The sequence below is a fragment of the Odocoileus virginianus genome, chromosome X, assembly GCF_023699985.2.
Source record: "Odocoileus virginianus isolate 20LAN1187 ecotype Illinois chromosome X, Ovbor_1.2, whole genome shotgun sequence".
NCBI lineage: Eukaryota > Metazoa > Chordata > Mammalia > Artiodactyla > Cervidae > Odocoileus > Odocoileus virginianus.
Window position 1 is genome coordinate 4,629,792 of NC_069708.1, and position 26,084 is coordinate 4,655,875.

A 26,084-nucleotide genomic window follows, 5' to 3' on the forward strand; every position below is an offset into this window, starting at 1 on the left:
TGACTACAAAGGTGAAAAATAGACAGGGGCACTCCCGGCAAGGAATTAATGTTACCTAAGTTAGATAGAATATCCAAGGATGTAAAATCAAAAGCTTTGGCAGAGATAGAGTCTGTTTCACCTATGATCACAATGGGACTGAGAATGGAAAGGTTCAGGGTAGCTTTTAGATCATATTCCAATTGTGAGGGTGTTGTACTTAATTCCGTAGGAGGTAATGAATTTTGAAGAGGGAGATGTGTCACCCAGCCTCCTTTTGAGAAAAATTGATTTGGCTGTCATGCATTAGATAAATGGAATGGAGGTAAAATCAGAGGGAGGGATAATAGTTAACAGCTCATTACCAAATGACCTAAGTGAGAGATAGTGGCAGCTTTGACTAGGATAGTGGGAAAGAACTGGAAACGAGGGGATGGATGGGAGAGACATTGTATAAAGCAAAATCCACATGATTTAGCAACTGATTTAGGAGGGAAAGGGAGGGGCCCATAATGACTGGTTGCCTGCTTGGATGACTAGGATAATGTGGTATCAGAAGTTGCTTAGTCATTCAGTTTTGTCCGATCCTTTGGGACCCTTTGAACTGTAGCCCACCAGGCTCCTATGTACATGGGATTTTCCAGGCAAGAATACTGGAGTGGGTTTCCATTTCCTCCTCCAGGGGATCTTCCTGACCCAGGGACTGAACCTGGGTCTTCTGTGTCTCCTTCATAGCAGGCATATTCTTCACTCGCAGAAGCCCGAAAATGGGGCATATGAGATATTTTGGTCTGTAACTGAATGGATGTAAAATACTGCAAGAATTTTGAGAATGAAAATACTTTTCAAACAAGTATTTGAAAATGAGGTTGAATGTTCAAGTGAGAGTTAAAGAATGAGAAGAGATTTGGGAGTTTTAGTCTAAAATAGTCTCAGGATGGCAGATAAGGGACTCTGTAGCTCAGTTAATCCTATGAGCTCTTCTCACGTGCCCTTTCCCCATATCTGCCAAATGGTTGTCTATCCTGTATTCAAGCTTGGGGTCCATGACATCCTAAAACAGCATTTCTGTTTCCACAAGTCAGTTAGAAATTCCTTCTTTACGGTGAGCTCTTCAAAGTCCCTTCCTTTTGAGTCAAGTTTTGTATCCTGGGACCCTACCCTGGAGCCATTGCAGCTCTTCATTCAGTCTCACAAAAGTTCTTCTGATATCTGAAGAAAGCTGTAACATCCCTGTTTAGGCTACTTTTCCAGTAAAGCAGGCCATGTGAATGGTGCTCAGAGGCAATGTAATATCTTTATGCCTTCTTTGGCTGTGATCCTTGCTAGTTTTCTGAGATATCAATAAACTTAGAGAAAGCAGAAAACACAATTTGACTGGGTTCCAAACTCAATAAGTCTAACATTTAAAACTGAATTTTAAAAATCCCTAATGGGACACAAGGTGAAGGGGGAGGGGAAGGAGAGGGTGGGACAAATGGAGAGAGTAAAATGGAAACACATACACTACCATATGTAAACTAGATAGTCAACGGGAATCTTCTGTATGCCTCAGGGAACTCACACTGAGGCTCTGTAACAACCTAGAGGTTTGGGATGGGATGGGAGGTGGGAGAGAGGTTCAAGAAGAAGGGCACATGCATATACCTATGGCTGATTCATGTTGATGTATGGTAGAAACCAGCAATATTGTAAAGCAATTATCCTTCAGTTAAAAATAAATAAATAAATCCCTAATGGGAATCATTAGGATCTCCCTATAGACAGATTCCTGGGGACACACGTGTGCTTCTTTTACATCTCCCACTACCTATATTCCTGTATTCTTATACTTCTCATATTCTTGTGAGAAGGAATATAAGGCTTCCCTGATAGCTCAGTTGGTAAAGAATCTGCCTGCAATGCGGGAGACCTGGGTCCGATCCCTGGGTTGGGAAGATCCCCCGGAGAAGGGAAAGGCTACCCACTCCAATATTCTGGCCTAGAGAATTCCATGGACTATACAGTCCATGGGGTCGCAAAGATTCTGACACGACTGAGTAACTTTCATTCACTCATTCTTATACTTCTTATATTCCTATATAAGCTAAACAGTTCTAGTTCTCACAGTGATTCATATGAAATAATTTCCAATAACATCACTCGTCTTTGGTCTAACTACCATGGAGAAGAATAAGACTAGCCCCTCCCTTCATCTAAATATTGTTAATTAAAAAGAAATATTTAGTTGAAATCAGTTTGGTTACATCCCCCAGCTGGCTTATAGTCAGCATGCTGCCACTGGTGTCTGTTCATCTCTGCAGCTGGCTGTGTAACCAAGTGGAGGCTCTTCCCTTAACTGATGATACATTTTACTTTGTTGTAGCTAATGTTACTCTAACCGACATGATTCTTTAGATCCTAAATTGATCATATTTATCAGGTTGCCTTTCACAATGTGAAATGGTAAACAATGTATGTTTAGTATAGAATCCTTTTACCTAGCAGAGTTCTTCCAGTCTGACAGTAAGTTGTCAAAGTCTGGGAAGGAATTTGGGTGGGGGGGAGGATGTCATTAAAGTAGTATAAATGTAAAACATACTTTGTAACACATTATTGACTGGAAATGTATATGGCCACAGGCATTGATTCCTGAAAAAATTTCTGAGTCAGTAACATGTTAAAATAAGATGATACTGCTCTTTTAATCTGAATTTATTCTTCAATAAAATAACACTATGTTTAGCTAAGAGCCTGAGCTCTTAAATCAGCAGACCTGAGTTCAAATCCTGTTCTGTCATTTTTAATTTATTTCTCCTCTGAATCTATTTTCTTAAGTGTCAAAGGAGGATATGAATGTCTTCTTTTTAGGATATTGTGAAGGTTGAGGAGATGATGTGCATAAAATACTTAGAACCTTGTTTGGTACATAATAAGTGCTTGTTATTTTTCTCTGCAAGTCTGATTATAGTAGAGGGATGGGATGGGGAGGGAGGTGGGAGGGGGGTTCAGGACGGGGAACACATGTAAATCCATGGCTGATTCATGTCAATGTATGGCAAAAAACACTACAATATTGTGAAGTAATTAGCCTCCAACTAATAAAAATAATTGGGGAAAAAAACACAACAATGAAAAAACAAAAACAAAAACAAATTAGTTTTATGCTATTTACATTAAATTTCATATTGAAATAAAAGGTGTAAAATACTTGGGAAGAACCTTGTAACATATATGATGAGCATCAGTTTTGTTTTTGACTTTTCCTAAAAGTAGATTTTTATTTGCTCTACCTTCTTCCTATGCTTTATATAAGCAGCAAAACATTTGTTTCAAGGATGAGCAAGGCTAAGGATACAGTCTAGAAATATGTGGCCTTGATGTCTTTACATCTGTGCTTTTACCAAAGCTGAGCTAGCATCATCTGTGACCCTCAAGAACCCTCCTATTTATAAAGAGTATTCCATGATCTGTTTGTTATGACTAACCCTGAGTAAAGAACGATGTTGGACAGATGGTGGGTACTCCCCTAATCCAGTGACTGCCGACTGCCTCCCCTCCACCACTGTGTATGTTTCATTTCTGTTCTCTCATCAGCTGTATTTAATGTTATATTGAACCTATCCCTTGATATTTAAATTTTATTTATTTTATTTCTCTTCTAGAAGTTCTAAGCGTTGCCTTATTTCTAATGATTAGGTAATTTTTATACAGATATAAATATATATATAAGTACATACACGTATATATACACATATATAGGCTTTATGCTTGTCTTTCATTTCTTTGTTTTAAAATTGCTGGCTGGTAACTTTTTTTATTTATTTACTTATTTTTCATTTATTTTTATTAGTTGGAGGCTTTACAATATTGTAGTGGTTGGTAACTTTAAATCTGTAGTTTTTCACTACAGAGAGTAGAGACATAGCTGCTCTTTATTCTTTCTAGTGAAGAGAATGCAAAGGCCCTTTATTCCCTTTTGTGCTTAGCTGGTTTTTGTTTGTTCATGTTTTCAATGAGCTGATCCTTTTCCTTGGAATATTATTTGGGGGGATTCTTTGAGGCCTAGTATGAAGAGGGACTCTTCTGGAAAGGATTTCCATTTGCCTTCACAAGTGCCTAAGGTGTGATCCCTCTGGGATCACTGTAAATTAAATGAAATTCATGGCTTGAGGTTTTGGAGGAACTATGTAAGTCATATGAATTTGCGCTATAAATCCACCTTAAGGACGTGTAAGAGGTTGGAGACGGTCAAGCTTAGTTATGTTTTATCATTTTTTTAATGATGTAGCCCTTAGCTTTACTGGATGGAGGTTTTCTCCACTTTGAGATTTGACCGAAGCCCCATCCCTATGCTTTCAGACCTGTGCCGCCATTAAACCAAGACTATGGAGACTGAGACTACTAGGTTTAGTAAAAGCCCCCAGGAAAATATCTTCAGTGGGTCACTTAATTCTTTGAGCTCAGGTTTTACTTAGATTTTGGCCTACAAATCTTATTAACTATTTCATTTTGAGAAAAAAAAATTCCAGTATTTTTACTTATTTTCAGTGGAAGGATTGGTTCGGATGACCTAGTTTGTCATATTACTAGAAACAGAACTTACCCACTGTTTCTTATATAGGACTTTTCTCAACCAAATTGTATATTTAACATTTCAGATTTCCTGGACATAATTCTTATTCTCTGGCTTTTCTTGCTACTGTTAACTTTACTTCTAATCTCCATTTTAACTTAATTTTACCATTTGGACAATTTCTATCAACCTTAAGCACCTTGAAATAGTTACACTCATTAACATAATAGGGATTTTACCAAAAAATGGATGTGAGACTTGGACTATAAAGAAAACTGAGTGCCGAAGAATTGATGCTTTTAAACTGTGGTGTTGGAAAAGACTCTTGAGAGTCCCTTGGACTGCAAGGAGATCCAACCAGTCCATCCTAAAGGAAATAAGTCCTGACTATTCATTGGAAGGACTGATGCTGAAGCTGAAACTCCAATACTTTGGCCACCTGATGTGAAGAACTGACTCATTTGAAAAGACCCTGATGCTGGGAGGGATTGAAGGCGGGAGGAAAAGGGGACGACAATGGTTGAGATGGTTGGATGGCATCACTGACTCAATGGACATGAGTTTGAGTAAACTCCGGGAGTTGGTGATGGACAGGGAAGCCTGGTGTGCTGCAGTCCATGAGGTCATAAAGAGTCGGACACACCTGAGTAACTGAACTGAACTTACCAAAAAATACAATCTTAAAAAAATAAACCTTTTGGATGATTTGGTTGTGTGATTTAAGAATGACTGCATGACTTTGAAGAAAGAGTCAGGACTTGGAAAACTGGGTGAAATCAAATGATGTATTGAGAAACTCATGGGTAGAAAGAGACCATTATTGAGCTGACTGACCATACTATTTAGATTGTCAGGGAATTAAATGAAGCCAGGGAGTTGTTAGGGAATATAAGCCGATTAAAACAGGTAAGACAGGAAGGAGTGATGGAAGAACTAAAAGCACAGGAGCCCGTGTTAATCTTGAAGAATTCTAACCTGTATTCAAATTTTTATAAACTCAATAAATGAATATATAACTGTTGAACACATAAATCAGGGCTGTTTGGTAGTCTTCTCTTTTCTTAGAACTAATTATCAGATATTATCCATAGCAAGGGATTTTTTTACCTCAAAAGAATATACTTGGTCATTTACTCATGTAACTAATACCTTGAAATGGTAGAAAAATAGAAAGTTTCTAAAAATAGAAAGTTTCTAAAAATAGAAAGTGAAGTCAGACAGAGAAAGAAAAATATCATATGATATCATATGGGAAATCTAAAATTAAAAAAAATGATGAATATGAACTCATTTACAAAACAGAAATAGACTCACAGAGGATGAACTTTATAGTTACCGGGGAGGAAGTATTGGGGAAGGGTAGTTAGGGAGTTTGGGATTGACATGTACATACTGCAGTATTTTAAATGGATAACCAACAAGGATCTACTGTATGGCACATGGAACTCTGCTCAATATTCTGTAACAACGTTATTGGGAATATAACTTGAAAAAGAATAGATATATGTATATGCTAAAAGACGCAAGCAAAAAAAGTAAGACATCTGATATTTTATGATTTTTTTAAAATCTGGAGATAATAGAAAGAATTGGAAAAAATTGAGAATCTGAGAAAGTCTCACCGTGTTATTTTCCTACCAGATTTTATCCCCCTGCTATGCTTTCTCATTTGTAACAGTTTAATGTAGTATAGTTGAAAGGAGGGTATAATATGTGATTATATTATGGAGTATAATACATGAAAAGACATATATATATATATATATATATATATAATACTTTATCTCTAAATTTCGAGGTGCTTAAATGTTTAAAGTTGCTTGACTAAGCAACTTATTGAGCTATTTCTGTCTCTGGCACTATGCTGTTTTGCATGTATTTTCCTATTGAATCCTCAGAAAATCCTAAGAGCTAGAAATTACTATTGCTATTTTATAAGTGAAAATAAGACTCATAGAAAATTAGTAACATGGAACTTTATTGTTCATGAGATTCTTCCACTTATATTTAGCTTCATGTACATTTTAACTGTGATCCTCATATCAATCCTATGCGTTAGGTCAGATATTATTACGCACTTTATACATGAGGACAAAAGGACTCAAAGGAGTGAGACTTGCCAAACCAAGCAACACATTGATATAGATGGGTGCTCAGTCTCAGTGCTTCTAATTAACAGTGTATTAACTGTGCCATGGTGCCGACACTTCTTTGACAGATAAGTGGTGATGATAACTTTAATGATTGTACAGAGCTTGGGATTTAGAAAACCATTACTGATCAACAGTAACTTCATTTAATAATTTGTATATCTTATGTCTAATGCTATGAGAAGAACCCAAGGGATGTGCACAATGAGTGAAGAATTCTAAGAAGAATGTAAGAAGTAGACAATATAAATAACAATCTGTATCCCAACAATTTATTTAGCTTTGTCAGATACATGCTTTAAAAAAAGTATTCTTCTTTTTTATGTGTTCCAATGATTACAACCAGTAAATATTTGTAACATAAAGCTATCACTCCAAGATAATTTTTTATTTCTTTTCAGATGTCAAAAATATTGTGTTTGTAAATGTAGATATGATGATCAAAGTCAAAAGGAGTGTGCAAGGTATACTGTTAAGCTAATTGGCTAGAATTGGTTTTACTTTGTTTATTTTAGATTCTTACTGCAGGTAAACAAGTATGTCATGGAGTCATAGAATCAGTGGAAAAAAACCATGTCTGTTAGCTATTAATAATTCTGACATTAAAAGGTCATATCAATGTATTTTAACTCTGGAATTTTAAAAATATTTATAGTATAATACATTAAAGAGTTTGAATGTGCTTAGTTGCTCAGTCTTGTCCAACTCTTTGTGACCCCATGGACTGTAGCCCACCGGGCTCTTCTGTCCATGGGATTCTCCAGGCAAGAATACTGTAGTAGATTGCTATGCCTTCCTCCAGGGGATCTTCCCAAGCCAGGGATCGAACCCAGGTCTCCCGCATTGCAGGCAGGTTCTTTACCATCTGAACCACCAGGGAAGCCCAAGAGTACTGGAGTGGGTAGCCTATTCCTCCATGGGATCTTCCCAACCCCAAAACCAAACCAGGGTCTCCTGCATTGCAAGCAGATTCTGTACCAGCTGAGCTACCTGGGAAGCCCTAATAAATGTTAGAGATTAGACTTAAAGCCCATGAACCTTACCTTAGTGCCATACTGTAAACTCTTAAATACTCCCAACAGGAGATAAGTGTTTCCACGATTTAAGGTCTGGTAAATTGGCCAACTGTGTGTCTTGGGATCATGCTAAAACTGCAGATTTTTAGAGTCACTTAAATGTTTCTTGGCCATATAAGTCTTGGGTTACAGATGGAGTAGTCAGGAAATAATTACAGGAGTGAAAATTAAGATAAAGCTCAGATTAATTATAGCTCACATATTTCACTCTTTTATATTTTTCCTTCCTTTTTGGGCATAAATACAAATTTAATATTTTTAACATTTCTGTCAAAACACATTTCAAAATGCTCATTTTTATTTTTTACATTAATTTTTATTGGGGTAGAGTTGCTTTATAATGTTTTGTTAGTTTCTATTGTACTAGTTGAATTCATTAACTGATTCACTAAGTGAATCAGCTTTAAGTGTACATATATCCCCTCTTTTTCAGATTTCCTTCCCATTTATGTCACCACAGAGCAATGAATAGAGTTTCCTGAACTATACAATACATTCTCATTAGTTATCTATTTTATACATAGTATCAATAGTGTATATATTTCAATCTCCCAATTCATCCCACTGTCCCCTTTTATCTATAGAGTTGTTCTCTATGTCTGTGTCTCCATTTTGGTTTTGCAAATAAGATCATTTATACCATTTTTATAGATTCCACATGTATGCATTAATATATATTTATCTCTGACCTACCTCACAGTCTCTAGGTCTATCCACATCTCTACAAATGACCCAATTTCATTCCTTTTTATGACTAATATTCCATTGTATGTATGTACTACATCTTATTCATTCATTCTTCTGTTGATAGACATTTAGGTTGATTCTATGTCATGGCTACTGTAAATGGTGCTGCAGTATTGTAAATAGTGCCCCTGCTTCATGACTTCTAACATCCCACTGGCCCAAGCAAGTCACATGGTAGATTCAGACTCAGTGGAGGTTACATGTCAAAGTATATGGGTACAGGCAGGAATGAAGAACTGGGGCTATTAAGAAATGGACATGCTTTACTAATTGAATCTAATAAAGTATATAACCTTCTGATTCTCTAATTGGACCTGAATCCTAAAAGACAGACTACCTTAAACACAAACACACACACACTTTGTTCATTTTCTGCTTATCTTGTACTTTTTGTTAATATGATTCATTAGCTAAAATATTCATTTCTGTAGTCTGAGGAAAAGAATAGCAGACTTTTAAATAGAAATATCACATCGTATGGACTGTGTGCTCAGGATACAAGACAAATATCTACATGTTTATCAAGTAAAATTTGTGTGTATGGACATTTTATTTACAAACATACCTTGCAAGAAAAGCACATTTAAAAAAATAAAAATGCGCTGATCATTCTACAAACATTCCAGTTGCCTGTTATAATGAAATTGTGCTAAGTGTCACTCTTAAAGCAATGGAGATGGTATTTGCATATCAGTTTAATTGCTTTGGATTAAACATTGAAAGATGAGAGCCAAGAGAGCTTATTAAGCTGAAATGAGGGCAAGTGATAAAAAAAAAGTGATATTATGTCAACACTACGTCTGGATGTCTTTTGCTATTTCCAATTTAAAACCTAATTTGCAGTGTTTCTTAAAATTATCACAGAATGCCATAGAGTCTTGAAATATAATATCAAAAATTATAAAGTTAATGCATGAATTGTGCTTGATCAATACAATTTGAAAGCCAAGCTTGAGTTTTCTCTAGTTTATTTATATTTATTTGTTCTTAATGTACTAGACTGTAAGCTTTGTAAAGACATTGTCTCATTTATGGCTCTCTTTAGGGCTTTTGGTGTATCTGGTTATAGGTGCTCAGTAAATATTTGTAAATGAATGAATGCGAAGTCTGACAACCCTATCATAGTTAGAGCTGTGAAGCATTTTAGGTGTGGGGTTGGGCACTGCTGGTTTCGACTGGTGCCTGCAGCTGTACCCACAGGCTCCCTTTCACTCTGAAACAGTGTGTGTTCTCTGGCCAGCTCCCTCTTTGTATAAGGGAACCATCAGTCATTAAAGTCATCATCCATCTGCACTGAAGCAGGCTATGTGGAGAGGGGCATGTGTTAGACAACTTAATTTGCAATTTAGAGGGTCTCCCGTAGGGATGTTTGGTTTGGGACTTAGATTAGCAACTACCATTTGTTGGCTGTGTCCACAGCATCAGAAAATGATGTCACACCATTTGATAAATCAACAATAAGGCCAATCTCATTCATTTGCATTGGAGAATTAGTACCAGTTCCAGGTGGCTCCTGTCGCTCATCAGAGTGATTTCACATTTGCCAGATAGCCTACATTGTTAGATCACCTAAAACATATCCTCTAAATTTGTGAGAATAACTCCTCCATTTTAATCACTCTGGATAATTTACTTATGGAATGTCTAAGGGTTAGTGTTAGTTATTCAGTTGTGTCCGACTCTGCGACCCCGTGGACTGTAGCTTACCAGACTCCTCTGTCCATGAGATTCTCCAGGCAAGAATACTGGAGTGGGTTGTCATTCTCTTCTCCAGGGGACGTTCCCAACCCAGGGATTGAACCCGGGTTTCCTGCATTGCAGGCAGATTCTTTACCATCTGAGCCACCAGGGAAGCCCCGAGTTTCCCCTAAAGCCCCTGAAAATGAAGCATTTTATATGCCACAACTGTTTTATTGTTGTTGTTTTGACTTTTTATTCATGGAAAAAAAAAACCCACACAAAACATAACATTTGCCATCTTAATCATTTTTAAGAAAACAGTTCAGCAATATTAGGTATATTCACACAATTTCTATAACATTTTCATCTTGCAAAACTGAAACTCTACTCACTAAACCACTCCCCATTTTTCCCACCACATCTAAGTTCTATCATCCCAAACATAGTACTCTAATCTAATAAGACTCCATCAGACTGTTATGCCATGACAAAAACAAGGAAACGAAGACAGGAGAACATTATCTTATTTGCATACGTTGGTATATGCCTGGAATTTTAAACTTCTAATCAATGAGGTGGTTTGAAACAAAAAGGGGTATCTTACTGATTAGTCTTCTTCTTGCTCCTTAGTAGACTTGGAATTTTATAAAAGGAGACTTTTATGTTATAGTGTGTGAGAATGACCTATGACTGAATTGTGAATTCAGGAATTTTTTGGTTCAAAGCGAAGAAAACAAACAAGAGCGACATTTAATTTTCTTATTTCTCATCATTATATTAACCTCTGCTTAAAGTTAAATTATTTTTAAATAGTAATAATACTCATTTAGTATTCTTTTGATGTTTTAAAGACACTTGTAACATTAAACACAGAGTTAGAGAATATAAATATACATATGTTTATAATTATATAAATAGTAAAAATTTAACCATTCAGGTAAAAACACTGCTGCTGCTGCTGCTAATGCTCTATAAATATCATACAATCTATGTTTGAAAAAATGAACATGGCATACTGGAAGCACCAATAGTTAAGTACTGCCGAAGCCACAGATGTGAATGGGGAGTGGTGAGAGATGGGGAAGAGATACAGGACAAATCCAGGTTAAAAAAAAAAAAGCCTTGAATAGCCAGTAAATGCAGTCTGAATTTGATTCCACAGAATAAGCAGATGGAGGAAGTATATTAAGCAAAAGAGTGTGACATGGTCAGAAATGTCACAGATGAAAATATTTTATCATTAATCCATTTGCTAGTGCCAGGACTCATTGAATTTCTCTAGGAATTCTTCAGAGTTAGAGGAGAAGGAGTTTGAGATGAGAAGGGTATGCAGATAGATTTTCTATTTTTTAAATTATTTAAAATTACTTGGTGATTAATTCAGTTACTTGGTGAATTATTCTAACACCAAATAGTAAAGACTATAATACCATCAAGAAAAAGATGAATGTCACCATATTTGGACATGTTAAAGGAAAGATGGTTACCAGTCATCTAAGGGAATACCATTACAATATCATTACAATCAATTTAAGTCTTTTAATAATTTAAATAAATAAAATATCATTACAATAAAATTAAGTCTTTCAACAAAAGTAACTATTTACAAAATATTTTTTTCTGATATTTTCAAATATTCCATTCTTTTCCAGCAAACTTCAATTCCAGAAAATCAGGAAGATGACATTTTTGAGTGATACAAATCTTTACATTCACATACATTTTAAAAGTATTTTCCACATGAATGCATTTACTCAAGTTTTTTGGAGGGAGGGCATTTGAAATAGTCATTTAATTTCTTACATCTTATCCTAAAATAAATTGTTTCAGAGCTACAGAGATATTTTTTAAAATTAGCTAGCATGTGTATTAAGAGATATCTTCATATTACAATTATTCATTCTTACTCCCGTTGTCATTTCTTTCAACAGCTCATCTAAACTTACCATTTTTTATTCACCCATCCCTTATAAGTCAAGAAACTTTTACCCTTTCTCTCTTGTGATTATTATCTTGTCTGATGGGGACAAAATAATTGAGACAGAATAGAGGAGCAAGACGAATGGCAGATAGCAGGTGCATTTGTATATTATGAAGTGTTTGCAAAATAATAAGCACCACATGAATAATGCATTTGAAGAATATTGTCTGGCAAATGATATTGGGTCATATATCCAAATTGTCCCTCAATTACTGAAGAACGAAGTACAAGTGCCTAATGCATCCAGTTTTATCAGACAGAGAAAGAATTCACCATGTGGTGCATCTACTTAGAATAAAAAGGCTATGGTTTTTAAGACAAGACTAAAATCTTTGTATCGATCTATATTGACAATTTGAAAATGTAAGCAGTATGTAATAATAAATATGTTTAATTATAGGTAATTTGAAGACCTAGGAATATATAAGGAATAAGGAACATGCAAATAAAAGGAACCCAAATAATATATGTATGTAAAGAAATTTTAAAACCTAATAAATATATAAATATAAGGAATATGTAAATATAAGGAACCTAAGGAATATAAATATATATAAAATGTGGAAACCTAGGGCTATATAATAACATATATATATATACACATGTAATTTGAAAACCTAAGTAATACATATCTAATCCTATATATTTTTGCTTATTTTTAAAAGTCTGGTGTGTGTTTTTTTATTTGAAGAATTAAACTTCCATGCCATATTTGACACTGATATAAAGTTGACTTTTATACAACGTAACAAAACTATCATTTGTACTAATATTATTACCACAGTTTAGTTTCAGTTTAAAAACTTATGCTCATTTCTTTCAAATATTTACTATTGTATCAATTAAAATTTAAAATTAATAGAATTTTAATATTTAAAATATATAATATAATATATATAACTTTGACAATAAACTGAATAAGTAGACCTAATGATTTATATTTTTATAGACAAGGAAATGGAGATTCAGAGAAGTCAGGAAATAGGCTAAAAGTTAGTAAATTGCAGAGATGGTATTTTGACATGGTGGTTAGTGCCACAGCCCACTTTTTAAAATTAAATCATTTCCCTGTTCCTTTAAAAAGCCTACCCATGTGAAATACTGAGACATTATACACCAAAAAGGAGTGAACACTCAGAAACCCTTGGATCCAATACTCTTGTGTTGTTCTTAAAAAGATTCAGAAGTAATGCAAGTCAGGATTTTGGAGGGGCTGGTGTGTTCTCCTTTTTCCCTTTAGACTGGCTTGCTGCCTGCTCACCAGGTGGCTGTGGCTGAGCTGCTGGGGCCACTACTGTTGCCACTGGGTGCTGCAAGATTCTGAACTGTACTGGCTGAGGCTGTGGGTGCAGCTGCAAGGGGGAGGCGAGCTGAACTCTGTGCTGAGGGAGGCTTGGCCAGGGGCCGCTCTGGACAGAGCCCGCCTGAGACAACACAACTGCCTGGGGCTGCAGAAAACTCTCCACTTCGTTGAGGTTAATGACCATGGCTTGCTGAGCAGATAAGGCCATTTGACTGACTGAACCTTCTCCAGGATCCTGTGGCACTGACTGTGGAGGATGTGAAGTTGTGGGCTGTTGAAGTCGTGTCTGTGGCATCAGCTGGTAGAGCCACTGCTGCGTCGGCTGCTGCAGCTGCTCCTGGGCCTGCTGCTGGGTGTTCAAAATGAGCGAGCCTGGTGGAAGCTGGAGTAGAGTGAAGGGCATGAGACTGGGAGTATTTTTAACAAGTTGAACACCTTGAGAAGAAACTGGTAGTGCGGTGGTCTACACATTTGGTGGCTGAGCTCCTGCAGGCAGGGGGCTGGGCTGGATGCCTGTGGGCTGGGTGTCTGGCTTGATCCCTGTGGGCAGGGTGTCTGGTTTGATCCCTGTGGGAAGGAGGCCAGCTGTGATCCCTGTGGGCTGGCTGTCCGGCTGGATCCCAGTGGGCCGGGTGTCCCGCTGGATCCCTGTGGGCCAGCTGTCCGGCTGGATTCCTGTGGGCCGGCTGTCCGGCTGGATCCCAGTGGGCTGGGTGTCCGGCTGGATCCCAGTGGGCCGGCTGTCCGGCTTGATCCCTGTGGGCAGGGTGTCTGGCTGGATTCCTGTGGGCTGGCTGTCCGGCTGGATCCCAGTGGGCTGGGTGTCCGGCTGGATCCCTGAGGGCTGGTTGTCTGGCTGGATTCCTGTGGGCTGGCTGTCTGGCTGGATCCCAGTGGACTGGGTGTCCGGCTGGATCCCAGTGGGCTGGTTGTCTGGCTGGATCCCAGTGGGCTGGTTGTCTGGCTGAATCCCTGTGGACAGAAGCCCAGGAACAATCCCTGTGGGCAGGGTATCTGGCTGGATTCCTGTGAGCTGGGTGTCTGGCTTGATCCCTGTGGGCAGGGTGTCTGGCTGGATTCCTGTGAGCTGGGTATCTGGCTTGATCCCTGTGGGCAAGGTGTCTGGCTGGATTCCTGTGGGCAGGGTGTCTGGCTGAATCCCCGTGGACAGAAGCCCAGGCACAATCCCTGTGGGCAAGGTGTCTGGCTGGATTCCTGTGGGCAAGGTGTCTGGCTGGATTCCTGTGAGCTGGGTGTCTGGCTGGATTCCTGTGGGCCGGGTGTCCGGCTGAATCCCTGTGGATAGAAGCCCAGGCACAATCCCTGTGGGCAAGGTGTCTGGCTGGATTCCTGTGAGCTGGGTGTCTGGCTTGATCCCTGTGGGCAAGGTGTCTGGCTGGATTCCTGTGGGCAGGGTGTCTGGCTGGATCCCTGGGGACAGTACCCTGGGCCTGATCCTTGTGGGCATGGGGCCAGACTTGATCCCTGTTGTTTGGTAGTCAAGCTTCATCCCTGTGGGCAGGGTTCCAGGCTTCATCCCTGTGGGCAGGGGGCCAGGCTTGATCACTATGGGCTGGAGGCCAGGCTTGATTCCTGTTGCTTGATAGTCAAGCTTCATCCCTGTGGGCAGGGGTTCAGGTTTCATCGCTATGGGTTGGGGGCCAAGCGTGATCCCTGTTGGTTGGTGGTCAAGCTTCATCCCTGTGGGCAGGGTTCCAGGCTTCATCCCTGTGGGCAGGGGGCCAGGCTTGATCACTATGGGCTGGAGGCCAGGCTTGATTCCTGTTGCTTGATAGTCAAGCTTCATCCCTGTGGGCAGGGGTTCAGGTTTCATCGCTATGGGTTGGGGGCCAAGCGTGATCCCTGTTGGTTGGTGGTCAAGCTTCATCCCTGTGGGCAGGGTTCCAGGCTTCATCCCTGTGGGCAGGGGGCCAGGCTTGATCACTATGGGCTGGAGGCCAGGCTTGATTCCTGTTGCTTGATAGTCAAGCTTCATCCCTGTGGGCAGGGGGCCAGGCTTCATCCCTGTGGGCAGGGGGCCAGGCTTCATCCCTATGGGCTGGGGGCCAGGCTTGATCCCTATGGGCAGGGGGGCAGGCTTGACCCCTGTTGGTTGGTGGTCAGGCTTGATCCCTGTGGGCAGGGGGCCAGGCTTCATCCCTATGGGCAGGGGGCCAGGCTTGACCCCTGTTGGTTGGTGGTCAGTCTTGATCCCTGTGGGCAGTGGGCCAGGCTTCATCCCTATGGGCAGGGGGCCAGGCTTGACCCCTGTTGGTTGGTGGTCAGGCTTGATCCCTGTGGGCAGGGGGCCAGGCTTGATCACTATGGGCAGGGGGCCAGGCTTGACCCCTGTTGGTTGATGGTCAGGCTTGATCCCTGTGGGCAGGGGGCCAGGCTTCATCCCTCTGGGCAGGGGGCCAGGCTTGACCCCTGTTGGTTGGTGGTCAGGCTTGATCCCTGTGGGCAGGGGGCCAGGCTTGATCACTATGGGCAGGGGGCCAGGCTTGACCCCTGTTGGTTGATGGTCAGGCTTGATCCCTGTGGGCAGGGGGCCAGGCTTCATCCCTCTGGGCAGGGGGCCAGGCTTGACCCCTTTTGGTTGGTGGTCAGGCTTGATCCCTGTGGGCAGGGGGCCAGGCTTGATCACTATGGGCAGGGGGCCAGGCTTCATCCCTATGGGCTGGGGGCCAGGCTTGATCACTAAGGGCAGGACGCCAGGCTTGACCCCTGTTGGTTGGTGGTCAGGCTTGATCCCTGTGGGCAGGGGGCCAGGCTTCATCCCTCTGGGCAGGGGGCCAGGCTTGACCCCTTTTGGTTGGTGGTCAGGCTTGACCCCTGTGGGCAGGGGGCCAGGCTTGATCACTATGGGCAGGGGGCCAGGCTTCATCCCTATGGGCTGGGGGCCAGGCTTGATCACTAAGGGCAGGACGCCAGGCTTGACCCCTGTTGGTTGGTGGTCAGTCTTGATCCCTGTGGGCAGGGGGCCAGGCTTCATCCCTCTGGGCAGGGGGCCAGGCTTGACCCCTTTTGGTTGGTGGTCAGGCTTGATCCCTGTGGGCAGGGGGCCAGGCTTGATCACTATGGGTTGGGGGCCAGGCTTCATCCCTATGGGCTGGGGGCCAGGCTTGATCACTAAGGGCAGGACGCCAGGCTTGACCCCTGTTGGTTGGTGGTCAGTCTTGATCCCTGTGGGCAGGGGGCCAGGCTTCATCCCTCTGGGCAGGGGGCCAGGCTTGACCCCTTTTGGTTGGTGGTCAGGCTTGATCCCTGTGGGCAGGGGGCCAGGCTTGATCACTATGGGTTGGGGGCCAGGCTTCATCCCTATGGGCTGGGGGCCAGGCTTGATCACTAAGGGCAGGACGCCAGGCTTGACCCCTGTTGGTTGGTGGTCAGGCTTGATCCCTGTGGGCAGGGGGCCAGGCTTCATCCCTCTGGGCAGGGGGCCAGGCTTGACCCCTTTTGGTTGGTGGTCAGGCTTGATCCCTGTGGGCAGGGGGCCAGGCTTGATCACTATGGGTTGGGGGCCAGGCTTCATCCCTATGGGCTGGGGGCCAGGCTTGATCACTAAGGGCAGGACGCCATGCTTGACCCCTGTTGGTTGGTGGTCAGTCTTGATCCCTGTGGGCAGGGGGCCAGGCTTCATCCCTCTGGGCAGGGGGCCAGGCTTGACCCCTGTTGGTTGGTGGTCAGGCTTGATCCCTGTGGGCAGGGGGCCAGGCTTGATCACTATGGGCAGGAGGCCAGGCTTCATCCCTATGGGCTGGGGGCCAGGCTTGATCACTAAGGGCAGGACGCCAGGCTTGACCCCTGTTGGTTGGTGGTCAGGCTTGATCTCTGTTGGCAGGGGCTCCAGCCTGATCCCTAGGGGCAGAGGTCTAGGCTTGATCCTTCTGGTATAGGGGCCAGGCTTGACCCCTGTTGGTTGGTGGTCAAGCTTCATCCCTGTGGGCAGGGTACCAAGATTGATACCTGTGGACAAGAGTCTGGACTTGATGCCTGTGGGCAGGAGCTCCAGCTTGATTGCTGTGGGCAGGGGCCTGGGCATGAGCCTAATGGGCAGGGAACCCAGATTAATTCCAGTGGGCAGGAGGCTAAGCTTGATCCCTGTAGGCAGGGGGCCAGGCTTGATTCCTGCAGGAACTGTAGTAGAGTCCTGCACTGGCTTAGAGCCACTTCCTAAGGCCTGGCCTCCTCCACCAGGGTGTACCTCTTTGGTGATATTCAGACCAAAGGATGTGGCTGAAGCTTCAGTCCTTTGTGATGAGCCCACAGTGGACAGGGCCATGGCAGGAAGTGAGCTAACTTGACTCACCTCCATAGATGATTTCTGGGAAAGACTTGGTAGCTTAGGAGCAGAAGCAGGAGATGGAAATTTATGAGAGCTGCTTGCCTGCTGTGAAGTGAAACTGTCACCCCAGGAGCTCTCTCCTGGGTTCAAGGGAAGTCTGATGGGTGAAGGAGGATGTTTGGCTCCCTTGCCCAGCACTGAAGACTGAACCGACCCGTTCTTAGGCTGTTCTGGCTCTTTCCCTGGAAAAGGTTGCCTGAAACCAGCTGAGTCATCAGAAGACTGAACTGACCCAATCTTAGGCTGTTCTAGTTCTTTCCCTGGAGAAGGTGGCCTGAGATCAGCCAAGTCACCAGAGCTGTGTGACATCTGCACTGGACATTGGGCACTATTCTGGGATGATTCCTCAGATGGACTGATCATCCTCACATCATCAGTCTCTGGCCTGGACAGGAAACTACTGGGATGGTCATCTGTGAAGGAATGGTGGGGAGACATCTGTCTCTCATAGCTGACTTTTCTTTTTTTTTCACGGGAACTTTCTTTTCCAGAGATAAGAGGATCATTAAGCGGATGCATGAGCATCTGCTTTGTTGCCTGGGAATGACTGCTATCTTCATATCCAAATATAGAATCTTCTCCTACCTCATAAGTTGGCCAGACTGTTGGTTCTAAGTCATCACTTTTGAAAGGCATAGTATATTTCTCCACATCCACTTCAGAAGGCACAGACAAATCACAGGGTCTCTGTTTCCACATATCTACACACTTGTCTGCTTTCAAAGTTTTGAGGTCACACTGCTCATCTTTTTTAGTTTCTTGTCTTTTTGTGAAAGAAGTCAGGGCTGTTAGCTCAGGAGGAAGTGTACAGGGAGACAAGTCCTGCTGCCGATTCAGAGAGGCTGTAGAAAATCTCTTCAAATTCCTTTTCATGGGAAGAGTGTTCATTTTTTGTCTGTTATAGAGCAGTCTGTTTTCAGTGCAAGCTACTGATACAGAAGGGTCTAAACACAGTGGTTCGGCTGTAGCTAAGATCAGTTGGCTCTCAAGCAAAAGTTTGTCCTCCTCAGTCCAGTTCTGGTTGTCACGGGCTATGGCCTCTACATCGCAGGCTAATGTCTGCATGGTAGGATGTAAGAGAATATGTCTGCTTTGGTAACTCGGAGGCTCCCCTTCACTGGACTGCCTGTAGTCCCGTATTTCCGTTATGACACACCCCTGATGAAAAACATTAACCGGAGACTTCTCCAGGATATCCATCATAACAGGAGGTAATTCTTGAGCATCTAAGTATTCTAGCAATTCCCTTTCTTCATAATGCAGTCGAATGCTCTCTATAAATGATCCATTTTCCCCCTTGAGCATGAGCGAATAGCCCTGCTTTCCAGGATATAGGTTGACCACCAAACAGGGCAACGATTCTCTCCTAAGGAGCTTCTCTAATAGGTTCACGTTGCTTCTTAATTCCTCTGCAACCTCAGGCTCTTTTTCACTTTCTTCTACATAAATGTCGTAAAGTTTTTCATAGAGAGACATCTCCCCACTTGATGAGTTTTTCCTTTTCGGAGGTCTTTGTTGGGCACTTGCAATGACAGATTCTGCAAGATCCAACGCTCTCTCTAGAGATTGTTCCATTGTAGTAAGAGAGCAGGGTCCTAAAAGAAGAGAAAATGGAAGTGTCCTGACGAACTTAGTGAAAATCGTCTTTAATATCAATGTGTAGGTCTACAAACCACCCCTCCCGAACTTCACAGTGGGACCACCAGCCTAACTTTAGTACACCAAGGAAGTGCTACACAAAATTCTTGTGAGTTTCTGAAAATATTTATATCTATAGGGGTTATGGCCTTTGTGCTAGTCCTGGCCTCACCTTTGCGTCCTCTCCTCAGGCGCAGCCGGAAGTCGTTAATGAGGGACACAGGGACTTCCGTCCGCCGATGTGCTCCTCAATAGCCTCTGCAATCTGCTGGCCTCCGTGGCGGCGATGGAGTGGCTATTGAACTGCACTTCCGGTTCTCCGGCCTGTGCTTCCTACTGGCGAGTTGGGCCAGACATCCGTGTTCAGTCCGTGCAGCTTTTCAAGGTGATCGCAAAAAACACTTTTTTTTTTTTAAGGAACTGATGCAGTGTCATTCCTTTTTTAATATGCAAATTCAAAGCTTTTATTTCAGCAAAGTTATCTAGAATTATTATCTTAGAATCTTTCTTCTGTTTCTTTGATTTGCTTTTTTCCCCTTTAAGGATTTCAGTTATAAGTACGTTGGATAATCTCTTCCTGCCTTTTCTATCATGTTCTTTCTAAAACTTTATTTCCTTCTTTCTTTTCTATCCTTTAGATCTTTTAGGGTATCCTTGATGACCCTTTGTTAATTGTGGTTATACCTCTTCTCTCTAGCGAACTCCATATTGCTCCCGTGACAAATTGCCATGAACTTGGTGGTTCATGCCATGAACACACCTGTTTTGTTTGTTTGTTTCCTCATAGTTCTGCAAGTCAGAACACAGAGCAGTCTCAGTTTCAGTTCAGTTCAGTCGTTCAGTCGTGTCCGGCTCTTTGCGACCCCATGAATCGCAGCACGCCAGGCCTCCTTGTCCATCACCAACTCCCGGAGTTCACTCAAACTCATGTCCGTTGAGTCGGTGACGCCATCCAGCCATCTCATCCTCTGTCGTCCCCTTCTCCTCCTGCCCCCAATCTCTCCCAGCATCAGGGTCTTTTCCAATGAGTCAACTCTTCGCGTGAGGTGGCCAAAGTATTGGAGTTTCAGCTTCAGCATCAGGGTCTCATAAGTCCAAAATCAAATTTGCCTGTGCTAGGCTCTTAACTGGAGGATCTGGGGAAGAAACCACCTGTAAGCTCATTCAAGTAGTTGGCCAAATTCAGATTCTTGTGGTTATAGGATTAAGATTAAGGTTCCTTTTTTTTTTTTTTTTTCTGATTTCTGTCAGGGGCCACTCCCAGCTCCTAAAAGTTAATCACATTCTTTGCAGGTGCCTTCCTCCATCCAGAAGCCAGTGATGACATATTGAATACTTTTTCTGCTTCATGCACCTCTGACTTCCTCTTCTGCCACCATCTGGCGAAAATTCTATGCTTTTAAGGGACCATGTGTATAATCCAGGGTAATACTCCCTGTTTTAAGTCATGGTGCCGTATAATGTACTATAATGACAGGAGTGTTAACTCATTATTTTCACATGTTCTGAGAATTCAAGTAGACCATCTTTCACTTGCCATTTTAGAAATTCTGCCTATCATAGGTACTTTGTAATTCAGTCTTTATTTATTCTGTTTCTACTAAGTTTGATTAGCTCCTGTTTCATACTTCATGTTGTTTGTTTTTTTGTCTTTAAAATTTTAAAAAAAAAACATTTATGATTCCAATTCTGCAATGCTTATTTAAGTATACGATTCCTGTTGGAGTGTCAAGTTAAATTTTTCCTCAGCTTTGTGCAAATGTGGATGTGTATGTTTGCATATGTGTTCTTCAGTGGTTTTATCTGCTGAATTCTCATTGTTTACTTTTTTTTTCCTCCTGAACCAGCAATAGAAGACACTTTGAAGTGGGTAGGTTAGGGAATTGCATGGCTTATTTTGATTTTGTAATTTAAGGTCACCTTCTTTTTCTGTCATTATCATACATTGACTTTATTATTATTAATGTTGGTTGTTGTGGTGATATTTTTCAACAAATTGTACATTTTTTACAAGTCTGATTTCTTCTGATTCTTAGTCACAGTCTTCATTCATTCATTTGAGTCCTTTATCTTCTGTTAGTTCCTTTTTCCCCTCGGTCTTTGAAGGACATGTTTCCTCTTAAAGGTACCTTACTCTTCGTAAGAAGGGATGACCACCTCTGGTGCTATACTTTTTCTGTATTCCTTTCTTCCGATTTCCCAGTAACCAGCACTTTAATATACCTGTCTCAAATCATATCTCAGTGTTTCCCATCTCAGAGTTTGACCTCAGAAACCTCCTAAAAATTAATAAAAATAAGACCATTAATCCAGTAGAAAAAAAAATCAAGATGACAGTTCACAAAATAAGGGATACAAATGCTATTTAAGTATATGAAAAATATTCAACCTCACAATAAAATTGCAAGTTAAGACAAAAATAAATAAAAGACCATGTTTTTACCTATTAAATTACCAGAGATGAAAGCAATTCATAGCTTCCCATGTTAGTTAATAGTATGAGAAGACTGGCACTCTCAAACATTTTTGTTGAGGGTGTTAATTGGTCCAATTCCTGTGGATAACAAAGAACCTAGTAATAGGATTTGCCCTGAGGATTGGCTTCAGGGTATCTGGGGCTCATCCGTGGGGATTTTTTTCACCATTGGCATGTACTCATTAAAAATTGACTTTTCAATTTTTTAAAAAAAGTGCAGCATTTACCCCATTACTTTGTATACCACTAGCACGTAAATATGATCCATCAGTGGGGGCAGCAATATTTCATCCTGAATATCACTCAGTAACATTATAGTACTCAAGAGGAAATGAATAACATGGACAAAAGCCCAGGGAAATTCTGTATTTAAGGGGAAATGAGAGAATGAACCAAGACACAAAAGGAAAACTAGGAAAATAATAAAAACTTAAGATAAATAGACATAAATAAAATTAAATTGTAATATGCTCTAGCCAGATAACAGTTGAAAATCAGGTTACTGATAGTCCTAGTAACAGTATTTTCTGAGAAATATTGGGGAGAAAATTCAGACGATGGTAGGAAAAGAGATGAGCCTGGGTTGAGAAAGTGAGGAGAGTAGTTAACACTCCCACTGAAAGATTTTTATTAGTGAAGGGAAAGAGGTAAGTCATAGGAAGATATAGAGGACACACACATGCACATGAACATGCAATATCTCTTTGTAAAATCTCTCAGTATTGCACCAGTGGATCAAGTAAATATTACATGCATAATGATATTATCAATAATACTATTTTGGAATTTGGGGAAAGGATGTAAACCTTCTTGTAGACTTTTATTCAACAAAGGACAAACTAACATACCCAGAGCCACAATTCCAAGTAATAATTTGTTCATCTTGTGTGCTTTATACATTATTGACATAAAGTGAAGTGAAGTGAAGTTGCTCAGTTGTGTCTGACTCTTTGTGACCCCATGGACTGTAGCCTACCAGGCTCCTGAGTCCATGGGATTTTCCAGGCAAGAATCCTGGAGTGGGTTGCCATTTGCTTTATACTTTATTGACATAATAAATGGTAAATAAAAACTCCAGTAACTGCACAGTCAAATTATGCCACGATACTTTCTACAATTTGGATTCCAAATAAATCCATGTTAGTAACGAATACAAGAAGCCAGAAGTAATGTAATAGCTTTTGTAAATTAGTCACCAAGTTGGTCAATTACCATTGTATTTAATAGACTAGTGAACAGAAGGGTTTTGAGAGTGGGAATGATTACAATGCTGTTGCATAGATTGTAGCTTTGAGAAAGCACTCAAGGAAAAGATATCTGATTAATCATTATGATACTCTTCATGTATGTATGAGAAATTATTTGGGAAAACCCTGCATCCTGATAAGGCTGAATATAATGTGGTTGAATCCTTCCCTTCCATAAGAGTTCTCTCTCCCTTTGTTTTCTTGCTATTATCATAATGGACTTTTAAGGAAAAAAACTGATTTTGTGATTGGAAATCATGTATACAATAGAGCTATTTTTAGTAGTTTATAACAGTTGTTTCATTGTAAGAAGAACATGAGAAGTAATCTTATAGTATTGATAGAAATGTATTTTGACAGCATACTGTTACATAGTCTCCATCTCTCCTCTGGCTTGGGATAAATGTTTTTCATATAACCCATACTGTTGAATACTGAATTTCAAAATGTCTGTTCTAAGTTGACATCTGCAAATATTCAACTATCCAGTTCTAGAATCTCCTTGGTGATTCATCCATCTAAAACCAGCAGAGCACAGCTAATAAGAAGCCCTCATTCATGGTGTTTTCTTCCTTCCTTCCTTTCTCTCTCTCCCTGCTGCTGCATCTAGGGTTGCCTTCCCATCAACGGCAGTTCTTTCTGGCAATGATATGAGATGAGTTTAACTGAGTTTCAAAGTGCATGAGACTTCACTCCTGGAAAGGGTGTTCTGTTCATAATGAGCCTTTCTATAAAAATGAAAATTGGAATCTGAAGAACAGCAGTGGAAGATGGTTATATATGCAGTAGGATAAGGAGATTAAATATAAAGAACTATATGATTTATCTCTTTTACGAAGTGCTGCTGGAAAGGAGATTAAGCTTTTAAAAAGAGGAGACCTTGATATAAATTCCCTGTTTAACCAGTGGTGAAAATACTATGAATAATGAAGGGGATGTGGAACACCACTAGGCATACAGTGTGAAAATTCAAAGAGATACAGTAAGGTTGACAATCTAAGAGGTTAAACCTCCAGAGCAGAAAATGGTAACAGCAATAAGACATACTATGTAACGGTTTGCTCATTACAAAGTCTTTTTATATCAGGATGTTGTTTACTTCTCACAACAACTCTATGAGGTTAAGTATCCTCCCAATTTTATGATCAGTTAACTGAAGTTCAGGGAAGGACAAGTTATTTATCCATGATCACAACAGCTTGTTAGTGGATTCCTCTGCCCTCACAAATGTCCTCTTCTTTAGTATTTGATATCACATTTTGATAAAGATGCAACCCACTTATATTTTGTTTTTAACACTTTTAATCGTATCTCTAATATCACTCCATGACATTGCATTCTGACAACCTGAGTGTATTTTATTCCTACCTTCTTTGTTGACAAGAATCCATAGTACAGTTGTCACATTCTAACCATGTTTATATTTATAAGGAAATATAAATCATTAGCTCATTTTCTTTTCCCTGAAAATGGCCTATTTTCACCAAGTAACATTATTAGATTTCTGATATTTAAACCATTTGTTCTTTTAGGGAGTTATAGGTGATTCAGATTAATGGCTGTTCTTTCAGGTCAGAAAAATGTAAAAGTTGCAGTTGACTGGAATTAATACTAAAATTGCCTAAAAAGTATTGAAAAGAAACCAACTGTGAAATGTGCATAAATTATACAGAGTAAAAAAGTCTCTTCTCAAAAACATCTAATTCTGCTTTTAAATTAAATTAACTCACAGTTTAATTCTGTCCCCCGCCCCTTTGTTTTAGATATACAAAGGAAAGGATTTCCTCATAGATAGGAAAATGCAAAAGCACCCTTATTTATTAAATGGGCCATGTTTAGAGGTGTTATATGTAATACTTGCAAATATATAATTTGCTTACCTCTTTCTTTTACCTCCTGGGTGACTTAGCAATTTATGTATAATGTAGATTAAACACTCATATATTTGTTTCCAAAGCTACTATATTAGCCAAGATCTAGTCAGTTAAAGCAAGTTCATTATAAGCAGTTCAGTAGGGATAATTTAATGTGGGAAATGGGTTATAAATATGTGAGAAGTGCTGAAATGGTGGGACATAGGCAATCCAGGGATTAGCAACCACCCCTATATATGAAGGGAAGAAGAGAGGAAGGAATTGGTGTTATCAGACCCAGAAGCTGAAACAACACATCCTCTCTTGAAAAAATCCAACCTGGAAGTCAGTTGGCCTGAGAGCCTGGGACATGGGGAACGTATTTACGGGACAAAGTGGTAAGCAAGACAGATAAGACTCACTTTCTTGTGGAAGAGAAAATAAAAATAAAGTCAGGAAAAATATAACTTAGTGATCATTGACAGGATAAATATAATAGAGAGTGGTATACTAAAGAATTATAAGCCTTCATTGTTTTCATGGATTTTTTTTGTATTAATTTCATTTTATTCAATATTGCATTGAGGTAATATTGACCTTAATTTTTGAGTTTTTGGCACCCCTCACTTGCATTACAAGCTTCCCTGGTGGCTCAGTGGTAAAGAATCTTAGGAGACACAGGTTCGATCCCTGAGTGGGAAAGCTCCCCTGGAGAAGGAAATGGCAACCCATCCAGTATTCTTGCCTGGAGAATCCCATGGACAGAGGAGCCTGGTGGGCTACAGTCCATGGGGTTGCAAAAAGTCAGATATGACTTAGTGACTAAACAGCAACAACACTGGCGTCACACTAGTTCCACTGGGATAAAACTAACATTTCAAGGGATTTCTAGTTATTTTGCTTGAGCAACTAGGTAAATGTTGTGTCTATCAGTGATAGAGGGGAGACTAGGGTAAGAACAGATTTGAGGGTAGATGTAAGGATTTATTTATGAGTCATATTAGATCTAAACTAATTTTTTAATTTCAGTTAAGTATGATAAGTAACCGGG

At 40.6% G+C, this 26,084-nt stretch overlaps 2 protein-coding genes across 2 annotated transcripts in view; one reads left to right on the top strand and one right to left on the bottom strand.

Annotated features, from left to right (window-relative positions):
• IL1RAPL1 (interleukin 1 receptor accessory protein like 1) overlaps positions 1–26,084 on the top strand; it is a 1,388,178-nt gene that overhangs the window by 780,738 nt on the left and 581,356 nt on the right. The gene's annotated exons all lie outside the window — the stretch shown is intronic.
• On the bottom strand, positions 13,365–19,394 carry LOC110129917 (transcription factor SPT20 homolog). Its single transcript, XM_020881593.2, has 5 exons — positions 18,094–19,394; positions 17,613–18,015; positions 17,537–17,567; positions 13,973–14,056; positions 13,365–13,918 (listed from the first exon to the last, which is right to left on the bottom strand). Exons 1-5 carry the CDS (start codon positions 19,392–19,394, stop codon positions 13,365–13,367), a joined length of 2,373 nt encoding a protein of 790 aa, XP_020737252.2.

What these genes read in the sequence shown, in the direction of transcription:
- LOC110129917 (XM_020881593.2), bottom strand. Translation starts at nt 19,394, where the DNA reads ATGGAACAATCTCTAGAGAGAGCGTTGGATCTTGCAGAATCTGTCATT. An exon ending in CAGTGCAGGACTCTACTACA is followed by an intron (nt 17,568 to 17,612) that starts GTTCCTGCAGGA and finishes ACAGGGATCAAG; the next exon opens with CTTAGCCTCCTGCCCACTGG. An exon ending in GCCCACAGGCATCCAGCCCA is followed by an intron (nt 13,919 to 13,972) that starts GCCCCCTGCCTG and finishes CCGCACTACCAG; the next exon opens with TTTCTTCTCAAGGTGTTCAA.